Here is an 11,853-nt window from a genome sequence, read left to right on the forward strand (position 1 = left end):
ATGAGTTTAACCGAGTGTTTCATAAAATATGTGTGAAATTATAAGAAAATAGAAAATAATAGACATTTGTCCACATTTCGTTCAGTTGCGCGGATCACAGTGACATGCGCCCTAAAATTAGGAGGGGAAATGCCAGGGCTAACAAAAATACCTTAACTTTAAAACAAAATAGGGAGCTGCTTGAATCTAATAAAAAAAATAAATGTTTCTTTTACATGGTATTCCTATCCGTTTTGATACTCAAAAAATACAAAGATACTAATTTTTTACTGCGTTATCAAGCATACCTTACTTTGTGCAGAAAATCAAAATAGTTTTGCAAAAGGCCGCATCACACACGACTTTTGCGAACGCCCAGTGAGACATCAGAGTGTCCTTCGCATTGCCAAAGAAGGCTGAGCAATTTTCATTATTCATTATCGATCTTTCATCTTTCGTTGCTGCATCTTTATTTCTCTCTTTTTTATTTCTATGAAGGCTGACCATAAGGCATTCAAGTTAACGGAGGTAGCACAAATTTATTGCAAACTAGCGCCAACTTTAAATGTCGAGGGCCAACTACTTTAAACTTAATTTCATTCTCAGAATCCATGCCTATATTTATAATAGCTCGGCAAGGGTGGACGCCTGGCTAGCCGAAAGGAAAGCTCACAGGGGCGTAGGCTCAGGGAAGGATGGCGAACACATACGAGATCGATCTTGTGAATCATAAAAGCTTCCGTTGTCCGTCTGAAAACATTACTGCGGTTCCGGTACAATACCGTTGTATCAGCCAAAAGCGGTTCACAATCACATTGCCGACTGTTCGTCGCAATATGTGAGTATGGTGAACCTTTTAGATAGCCCAAATGCTCCCTGAGCCTAATGCTTAAACATCTGCCAGCCTTGCCGATGCACTTACGTCCGCAGGAAAATTGTTTTGGCTTTCGTAATGAGCCGAATAACGCATGAAGCATCTTACCTCAAATGGCAGGTAGTGGAGAAGACAAAAATGAAGGGTTTACTCAGGAAGGCTTGCAAACAGGCACAAGGGCTTCCGATAAACACGAGCATGTGTAAATTTCTATATCTGGGTGGATGAATTGATAAAGGCACACATAGCGTATGTCAAATGCCTTCCCAAGAGCCCGACGGGAAGACAAATATCGGAGTTTAGGAATCAAATATCATGCTCAGCACGGTGTCCAACTCCATGTATCAAAGAGCATCAGGGATAGGTTGGTCATCCTTCCTTTGCCATTGAACATGTACCCAAATACCACTGGGGTAGGCGGGAACAGAGAGCACAGGACATCCGGAAGAAGTATGACAAATGTAGAGAGACGCAGTGTTTGTGGACGCTGCCAGGGAGGAGCGCGGGCACGGCTTCACGGCTGCTCTAAAGGATCATCGGCACGCTTGCAAGACTAGTGTCACGGTACATACGGAGCACGTGGAGACAGCAGAGGAAGTGGCTATCGCGGCTGAAGTGGCTATACGTGACTCTCATACAACAGTCCACAACTTCACCAACAGCCACGTCTCGCCTGAGGCGCTACGAGTTTTACACACGGGCAAAAGCAAAAATATGGACGTTAACGTCTTGTAGGTACTCGCACACACTACCTCATTAGCCGGTCACGAGGTGGCGCATGGAGGAGCTCATGGACTGAGCCGCCACCGTCACCACCACTGCCACCTCTGCCACGACGTCGGAGGAGGAATGGGAGGGGGGGATCATATTACTAGTTTTAAGAATATTACACGGAATTACATACTGGCCAAGTGCAAATTTTCGCCACTACAACAAAAATTAAACAAGATGCAGGCGGCCGTGAGGCGACAGCTGCAGACCACAATGTTTCCGAACTCTGTTATGTGGAATCTCTGTTACCCAGACCTTTATTCGTCACACTGCAAGTTTTTCGAGGCCAGGACAACCCTGGAACATATCTTATGGGAGCGTCGCAGAGGTGGGGCCCCAGACGGGGACGCATCCTCGAACCGAATGCTCTGCGAGAGTGCACAGCTTAGTCGTGCCCTCGAGTACCAACTGTGGGCCGTCCACCGGGCCGAGGCAGCCGCCAAAGCTCAAGGGTTCGGGGCCGACACCTGGGCGGGGCTATTCGCTCAGATACTTGAATAACTTTCTGGGCCGTTTTATTTATCTTTTTAATATAGTTGCTTCTCTCTCTCGCTCTCTCTTTGACAAAACGGTCAGCCAAAATACACAGAAGTGGATTTGCAAAGAAGTGTCTGCTGATAATGTTTGAATATAAGTTGCATGACAACAACTATTTCGATCATACGCAGAAAGTGGATCATGGGAGGGAAGTTTCTGTCACACGCATGTCGTGTTTCGAGTAGATCACAGTAAGCAATGGTACAGATGGTGAGCTTGCATTGATGTGAACAAAAATATCAACAAAGCATGACATGTTCTTGATTCTACTTCATAGAAGTGAATAAATGTCAGGAATCAAATGGGGAAGTTCCATGTATATGAACATTGATCGATACAACTGACTGAACATATCATTGCAAAGAGAGTGATGGTGGCTTTGTTCTCCTTCCCCCTAACCTGCAGTAATGTATCATATTAGTTCGTGATAGCACATTGGCCCTGTAGGAATAGCTATACAATGGGTGAACAGAAAGCAGCGGCTTCCGTTTGTTGACTTACATATCGCAACACGATTTCAATGCTCGACTCTTGCAAGTTACGCTTCTCTTATAATAAATATTTGAGTCATGTAGCATGTATATATTGCGATCTTATGCATGCCTCAGCGCTCCCCTTTGTACGCATGAGAGTATAAAAAGAAAACACTGCAGGCAACATTTCAAACCCCGAAAAGCAACTGCCAGCGATCGCCAACTCGCATTGGTCAATCACTATTGTTACTTGATGTTGTGGGTGACGTTTAATGAGTTTGAGCCCAAAGCACGTTGCATACCTATGTAGAATAAAGTATCCATGATAGTGCTACTAAAAAGAGCATTTACGCAGCCCACACTATGACCGCATCGAAACAGAAATTATTAGTCGAAGACAGGAGGCAATTTATTCTAATCATTTCCACTTTTCAAGAGCCACAGAAGAAACAATATTGACACTAACTGTGCTTCACACCAGTGCGCTTACTATTTGATGCTTGGTTTTGTTTAGTGCCACAGACAGTGCCCTTATTTTAATGCGTTCCCTATCAACTTAATTTCACTCAAAAGAAAACAAAGTACAGGGACGAGGTACAAGCCCTTCGTTCCTAGGCTTTATTTCTCGGAATGTCCTTGTGTTACTAGTTTGTTTTTTTCAGTACTGTGCGTATTATCGAGTAGTCTAGCTTTTTGTATTCCCTCTGTAGCTTTTCTACAATATTTTTGTTCATAATTTTAGAAGCACATTCTTCTAAAGAATGCTTCTTTGACCACTCATCTGCGGTGGTTACAGACCACTCACGACATTGGGACTGTGAGAAGTCATACTTCGTTTATCAGAAATCTATGTTCTCCCTCTCACTGTTTCTCTCTGCCTATAACTTTCAAACTCCCATACCTCTTTCCCCAGTGTGCAGTAGCATGCCACTTTTCTTAGACAGGTTAACATCCCAGTTTTTTTCTTCTTTTGTTTCTTCTTTTCTTCATTCTTCAAGAGCATGCAATGTAGCTAAAGCGAAGACTGAAATAACAGTATTGTTTAGAAATACCCATGTCACATGGTGGCGTGTGGTACTGACATGTTTGTTTTCTTTTTTCTCTCGGCCCCTTGTCCACAGTGACCTGCTTGACGTGCAGCGTGTTGACGCTGTCGGCCATCTCGTGCGACCGCTTCATTGCCATCATGTTCCCGCTGCAGGCGCACGTGCGCGTAACCAAGCAGCGCACCAGTGCCGTTATCGCCATCATCTGGGTCACCTCGGCTATAATCTCTGTGCCTTTGATCATCTTCTCGCGCCTGTACACCGTCTCTGTAAGTATGCATGCGCGCTCTCTATCGCATGCAGCCGATTGATGTCATAACAGGCCTTTTTACCAAGGGCTTGCTTCAACCCCCGCTCTGATTCAGGCACACTGATGGCTGAGGGGAAGTGCCATGGTATTGCTTTTATTACGATAGCAATTATACTGACACTCCACGTGAATTTGACTAGTCCCTATTGCCATGACGTTTCGTATAATGTCCAGAAGCTATAACATTGCTCCGCGCGTCGACTGGGTCTTTGTGTGAGAGGACGTACGGCAGCCGACGATCACTGCTGAAGCAGAGAAGACATGTTTCGTCTGTCTTTAGTTGAGGGAAATCCCCATTGGAGGAAGGGAGGTTATGCCCCGCCGTGGTGGTCTAGTGGCTAAAGTACTCGGCTGCTGACCCGCAGGTCGCGGGATCGAATCCCGGCTGCGGCGGCTGCATTTCTGGTGAAGGCGAAAATGTTGTACGCCCGTGTGCTCAGATATGGGTGCACGTTAAAAAACCGCAGGTGGTCGAAATTTCCGGAGCCGTCCACTACGGCGTCTCTCATAATATGGTGGTTTTGAGACGTTAAACCCCACATATCAATCAAGAAAAGGAGGTTGTCTTGGAGGTGGCCTGAAGGAAGGGGTTACTCTGTCGATCTGGTAGTAACAGCCCTTATTGATGGTCTTCATTAGAAGGATCAGCAGACGGCTCCTATCTTTGTATGTGCTGTGTTCTCATCACTCTATTTGGTTGAGGTGACAGTTTGCATAAACTTGGCTTCACTTTATTTAGTGACCACGTTTTTTTGAGTTTCTCACTTCACTGACCTCAAAGAAGTTAGCTGCTAGCCTTATTTTGTATCATATTCAGATGTGTTGCTGCCACAATCAATGCTTCACCTTTGCGGCAAGCCTCCCGACGGTGGTCTAGAGGCTAAGCTACTCAGCTGCTGACCCGCAGGTCGCGAGATCGAATCCCGGCTGTGGCGGTTGTATTTTTAATGCAGGTCAAAATGCTGTAGGCCCATGTCCTCAGATCTGGGTGCACATTAAAGAACCCCAGGTGGTCCAAATTTCCGGAGCCCTCCAATACGGCGTCCTTCATATTCATATGGTGATATGACGGCAATAATTCCTACAAATTAATTCATCACTTTTTGCGGCTAAACTGTGACTTTTATTGTTTTCATAACAGCTTTTTTTCAGTAACGTGAACACGTAGTGAGCCCTGTGAAAGGATCAAGGATCTAAGTAGGCATATGCTTATTCTGCTCTAAGCTGTCGCTGCAGAGTACAGGGAGGCAGCTTTACGTTCCGCTTCAAAGCTGACGTTATGGTTATGCTCATTCGCACTAAGGGCAGCTTGTGCGCGCGTGTGCTGCCGAATGTGCTGTGTTTATCTCTCTTCCCTTTCTACTCTCTCTCTTTCATCTCCCCCATTCCCCTTCCATGTGCAGAGTAGCAAACCGGCTGCCTATAGACTGGTTAACCTCCCTGCCGTTCTTTTCCTCGTATTTTCCTTCCTTCCTTTTGCTTCTTTTATAGGTTTAAGATGCGCAGACTGCTTGTCTGAAAAGGAACGGACTGTCAGCGCGCCGCTTAAAATTGTCGCATATAAAGGGTCCGTCACGTCAGTAAGCAATAATGTAAAAACAGCATGGAAAATTATGAGTTGTATGCACACATTCATAAGAGGAACCAGTGACGGCCAGCTGGTAATGCGGTTGTTAAATTGTACAACATTGTAAGGTAGGGCGACCACTAAACATGGCACGTATTCTTGAAATGACAATGCACGCGCTCTTTTAACAATTTTTTTCATCCCGTTATGATGAGCCATAGGCGGAGAGTACGGGGGGGGGAGGAGCTGAGGTGCTCGGGCCCCCTTAGGGCTGCTTAAGGAAAGATAGAGCCTCCCCCCTCCCGTGTTGCTGCCGCAGGATCTCTTTACGACGATGGCTTTGGCTCTCATATATTGCCAATGGACTGTTAGCCGTCATGTATTGCTGCAATATTAAGCTATTAGGTAGCAGGATGTCAAAAATTCCGGCGTTCGCACGGCTCTTGTGCATAATAAGTACGAGATGTGCACTTCAAGGAAATGTGCACGTTGTAAGAAGCACTCGCGCCCTCTAGCTGGACCGCATCCGATCAGGTAAGAAGGGAGACGCATGCGTTTCGTTATGAAAAGTGGATTATCTATCGTAAAATCATGTCTCATGTTAACAAAAACTGTTGTTTCCAGCCACTCCTACCCCCACTGTGTTAGGGAGCACTTCCATAAATAACCTGTATAGCAGTTTCGGGATGTTTATGTAACCTCGATATGGTTATGAGGTACGCCGCAGTGAAGGGCTCCGGAAATGTTCTACCCACCGTGCATGGTTCTACCATCTCGTATTCTGTGCACCTAAATCTAAGCAGACTGGACTCTAGCGTTTCATATCTATCGGAATGCGACCATAGTGGTTGGGGTCGAACCAGAGACTTCAGAAACAGCAGCCGAACAGCGTAACTATTCTCTACTACCGCGTAAAAAGTGCCCACTTTCTGCCCTAGCAAGATCGGACTCGAGGAATATACATTCGGTAAAAAAGATAACTCTAGTGGTTTCGCGAACAAGTAAGTAACGTCTCGCCACGGTGGTCTAATGGCTAAGGTAGTCGGCTGCTGACCCGCAGGTCGCAGGATCAGATCGCGGCTGTGGCGACTGCATTTCCGATGGGGGCAGAAATGTTGTAGGCCTGTGTACTCAGATTTGGGTGCACATTAAAGGACCCCAGGTGGTCTAAATCTCCGGAGCCCTCCATTACGGCGTCTTTCATAATCATATGGTGGTTTCGAGACGCTAAACCGCACAAATCAATCAAGAGTAAGTACAGGTCTTACTATTCGGCAGGTCATGTAACAATACGCACGGCCACGTGCCGGTCGGCATCTTTACCAGCCGCCCCAGGAAGATCACCTGCCTGAGTTTGGCATAGAAGTGTTTCAAAGAACAAAAAAACAAACAAGCAAACTTGCTGATGTGTGCAGTCCTATATATCAGATCTTTTCCGTGTCCAGAAAATGGCTTTTAACGTAATACCGCATAATTCAGAAAACGTTCTCTTTCTGCATTTGTTTTGAGCTTCGGATACAACTTATTCGCATGGTTTTATTATGCACACAATCACATTCATCATGCATGCGTGCGAAACCCAGAGGTAAAGACACTCGCCTTCGGGGTGCGGGAGCCTGTGTTCCAACCCCAGCAACGGGAAGAAAATATTTTCTGTTCATGTAGTTTTTTCGGCTGAAGTTCATCCCAATACTCGGAAGACTCTACCGGTCTCTCCAGCCCCTCTTGGCGTTTGCAGTAGAACAGTAGCTGAGCCGCAGGGACCTAAGGGAGTGTTCGTTGGTTATGAAAGCACTTTGCTCTTTGTGCTATAAATTTACCCTTGTTTCCCGTGACATTGATACTCCAACTACTACCTCTGCGTATTGAAGAGAAAAGAAATCATAGACAAGAAAAGGCAGAGAATTTATACTTATGCAGGATATCCACTTTGCTTCCCTGCACATGGGAAGGGGCTGGGCATTATTGAAGGAAGACGAAAGCGAGAAGAGAAAGGGAAAACGATAGCAAATTACAGACACAAACACGCAGTCAGTAACAGTCCATCACTCTGGCGTAGTACGCGACATCACTGTCACAGCTGCTTGTCCAAGTCCAGATTAAAAAAAAAAAGAACTCATTATTCCCTTGGTCACATTACAAGGTTACGCTAACGCAAAGGCCCTCTCGATCCTATTCCCTGTCGTAAACTAGACAAGCACACGAGAAAAGTTGTGCCTGTTTGGAGGTTGCGTTGACGGTGGTGTACTCGTGAGAACCATGTATCGCCGTCGAGCTTGCATTCTTCAAATGTAGATTTTGAAAATTTGAAGAGCCTAAAAAGTCAATATTAGAGTTGGCGCAGCTTGGGCACTGAGGCCCACAGGACGGCTTTAGGCTCTCTCATAGTAGAGTACCAAGTACTCTAAATCGTTACCCACTTTCTCTAACCCCCCCCCCCCCTACATTAGTAACAATAGTTTTTGGGACTTGCCGTCCCGAAACCACCATACGAATATGAGAGACACCGTAGGTAGGGATCCGGAAATTTCGACCATCTGAAGTTAATTCCACGTGCACCAAAATCTAAGCATACGGGCCTCAAGCCTTTTTTCCTCCATCAAAATTGCGGCCACCGCAGCCGGCATTCGATCCCGCGACCTGCGGGTCAGCAGCCGCGTGCCTTAGCCACCAGACCACCGCGGCGTGTCAAAGCAAGTGCATTAAAATTTAATATTTTATGTGTTATTCAACTACGCTTGTGCAATACCAAGAACGCCACATTTATCGTGCAGAGATTCAAAATACGCAAATAAAAAAAGCACAGCTGGTGATGCACTCTTTGCTGCAGCTCATCGTAGTGTCATTGATTTCAATTGACAATTCTGACCACCCTGTAACACTACTTGTATTGTGGAGTGTTTCCGTTCAGGGAGGTTGAATTCAGTCATTTTGACCCAATAGCATTAAACAACTTGTTCACCAGAAATTCCGATTACGGTGGCGTCAGCGTCGCCGTCTTTGATGAGGGCATATTCAAGGTAGATGCAAATAAAGATTGGAGCCGCAGGGTGTTTGCACTTTTGCTTCTCTTGAGGTGTAGTTAATGTCACTACTTAGAAGCGAAGGTAAACCAGTAATTGGGAATTTGACAGTGTGTGTGTGTGTATGTGTGTGTGTGTGTGTGTGTGTGTGTGTGTGTGTGTGTGTGTGTGTGTGTGTGTGTGTGTGTGTGTGTGTGTGTGTGTGTGTGTGTGTGTGTGTGTGTGTGTGTGTGTGTGTGTGTGTGTGTGTGTGTGTGTGTGTGTGTGTGTGTGTGTGTGTGGTGTGTGGTGTGTGTAGGCGTACGGATGTGTTTTGCTGTCGCGTTCAACTCTTAAAGCGAAACTTACAGGACCCTAAATTTTTTGAGACTGATAGCTCCACTCCTCCAGATGCAAACCCACAAAAACGGCACGTTCCGTGAAACAGAGCTTCAAGCTCAGCCAAGGTAACGACAACAAAAAAAAGTTCAGTGAAACTCTGATATGGTGCGTTCACGAAAACAAACAGTGCCTCAAGGTCAGTCTTTAGTGCAACAGCTACAAGATGCGTTAATTACATCCAAGTTCAATGCATGGTCACGTCCAGAGCCCTGACGGCAACGACCAACCACGCTGACTGCGAGTGGGTTCTCTTGTAGATGGAACACGTTGGCTCCTTGTCTTGGCATGTACTCTAAGCGCGTAGATTTCTCGTGGTCTTTGTCTAAGCCAATGCAATGAAGCTAAATTTTCGCAAACTAATGGTCTCGTATTTCGCCAAAACAAGCAACCCCGACTTTTCGCTCGACCAGCTGAATTTAGCTGTTTTGAACTACGGCAGGTTTTTATTTATGAGTAAGGTTTTTTCATGAAGCAGAAACGATTTGGACAAGCTGCATTTGTGTAACCCGTTTTATCTGAAGCAGCAACTAGCAAGTGCACCACAATGGCTGTCGATGGACCTTAGTCGCTATGGTATGGATGCTGCTGTGAGAAAGAACACACATTCTAACCACGGCCGCGACGGGTGTATATTGATACTGTACACTGTACGTGGCATGCACAAACGCATGAGCACTAACTGCAAGCCATTTATGTACACAACATGCACTACTTGGCAGTCCTCGGACCTCCGCAGATTCAGCGAGTTTTCGTCATCAGTAGCGAGATGGCGTGGTAAGCGCGCGTTCGGACGCTCGTCGTCGCCCCTCGCGTTTCGGTGAGCGCCGCCTCAACAGAGCGTGGTTTCTGCGCGTGCGCTTACCTGACTCGAGTTTCCAGAGAGCACGAACATCACTTCGCTCGCTGCCGCGGCCACATTTACGAAAAGAGCACGCTGTTCGCACATGAAGAAGTAAGCATTGCCACAGTTGTTCGTGCTTATCCCGTGTAAACATTTGCATTCGTTTTGTGTGCATTTTTGTGTGTTCATACAGCGCGCTTTAAATGTAGAGCTGTGACAGTTGTTAGTCCGCGCTTATCCTGTGTATGCTCATTTCGTGCGGGCTTTATGCGTGAAGTGCGCGATTCAAGTTTAGAGCTGCTTAACGGTCTTCACATGACATTGTAATTTGTTACTGCAGCAGTCATTCCTTCTGCCTAGTGGCGAGACAATGCACAATTAACGCTCAACTACCTCTGTGAAGACGTGTTTCACTTTAATGTTTTGTCGATTCCTAGAAAGAGGGATCAGCCTAATTTTTTTCTATCATGAAACAGCACACGTTTCTTGGGTTATTCAATTATATCTTTCATACTATCACATTTCAGGTTTAGAACTTGTGTGCACGCAATCGTATGACGCTTCATAATATGGTTTGTGAATATGCAGGAAGCATATTAAAAGTAAACGAGCAAACTTACCTTGCTTGTTTAGCACGTCTTCTACAGCTGGAGTTGAACGAAGGCTAGCTTATGCAAGATACTTTTATCATTGGAAAATATATATAAAAACACGGGGCAGTTAACCTCGGTTCAACCCCGCAGGGGCGCCTGCGCAAGTAGGCGTTTGGTGTGTAGCGACACCACGGACCCGAGCTAACGGGGGAGTTTCGACTCCCTCCCACGCCTAGCCGTGCGTGGCTTTGCCGTGTCCGGGGAAAAGGGGATCCTGGGGGTTGAGCCGACGCTGGGTGATTGGACCTTTAAGGCCCCCCGGCAGAGGCAACACACCCCTTTGGCCCTGGCTTCACGTAGACGGCACCCCCGGATTGACCCGCCTGGGGGGAATCGGCAGTCGCCTTTTCCTGTCTCCCCCTCACACCTTCGTCTTTTCTCTTTAAATCTTTCCTGTCCTCTACTCTCCTCCGTTGACTTCCATGTTTCCTGGCGGCAAGGGTTAACCCTGTGTGGCTATCCTACCTTGGATACACCATATTCGGTTATAGTGGTGGTGTACAGCTGGCGTCTGCAGGGCCTGTGCTTCCAGACCCTGCAGCGTCCCCTTGTAGGACTCCATGGTGGGTGGCTGGCACCGCTGCCGAAAAGAAACCTTTTCTTATGGCTAGTTCCTTCCCCCCACTCCCTGATCGCCCTCAGAAAAGAGGGCGCACCGATGAAGTCTTCCAGTTTTATGGTCACCAGAGAGTATCCTTTCCTCGATTTCACGTTGTCCACGCTGACACACCCGGCAAATCAGTGAGAACAATTGCATCTTTTCTTGTTTCGAAGTCTTTGACAGAAATCTTTGGCCCAGGATATAAAGCATCGAGAATGGCAAGTGGTGACCTCCTGTTGGAGCTCCGCGACCAGAAACAATATGAAAAATTGTCTAATCTAGTGAAATTTGGAGATACCAAATTAATAGTAACCCCACACCGAACCATGAACACCACCCGTGGCGTTGTCTCAGATGATGACCTGTTAGGGCTGACGGAGGCTGAACTCCTGGAGGGTTTTAGCGAACAGAATGTCGTCAACGTGAAACAAATCAGGATGAGGCGTGATGGCAAAGAAATCCAGACTAAGCACCTGATACTTACTTTTAATTCAAGTGTACTGCCCGACTCCGTTGAGGCTGGGTACATCAAGCTCCGAGTGAGGCCATATATACCGAACCCTCTCCGATGTTTCAAATGCCAGCGATTCGGCCACAGTTCTCAGAACTGCCGAGGCCGCCTAACTTGTGCGAAATGCAGTGCTGACGAACACACATCTGATGCCTGTGAAAACTGTCCTCACTGTGCGAATTGTAACGGGGAACATGCCGCATATTCACGGTCATGCCCAAGCTGGAAGAAAGAAAAGGAAATCGTCACGATTAAAGTAAAACAAAACATTTCATTTAGGGAGGCA

General features: G+C 46.5%; 1 protein-coding gene across 1 annotated transcript in view; it reads left to right on the top strand.

Annotated features, from left to right (window-relative positions):
• The window catches only part of LOC119162173 (QRFP-like peptide receptor), a 161,379-nt gene extending 151,044 nt beyond the window's left edge, over window positions 1–10,335 (top strand). Inside the window, exons 2-3 of the mRNA XM_075876608.1 lie at window positions 3,756–3,949; window positions 10,330–10,335. Coding sequence (XP_075732723.1) covers window positions 3,756–3,949; window positions 10,330–10,335 — 200 coding nt within the window. The remainder of the gene's footprint in view (window positions 1–3,755; window positions 3,950–10,329) is intronic.
• The last annotated feature ends 1,518 nt before the right edge of the window (window positions 10,336–11,853 follow it).

This window comes from Rhipicephalus microplus, chromosome X (genome assembly GCF_043290135.1).
Source record: "Rhipicephalus microplus isolate Deutch F79 chromosome X, USDA_Rmic, whole genome shotgun sequence".
Taxonomy (NCBI): domain Eukaryota; kingdom Metazoa; phylum Arthropoda; class Arachnida; order Ixodida; family Ixodidae; genus Rhipicephalus; species Rhipicephalus microplus.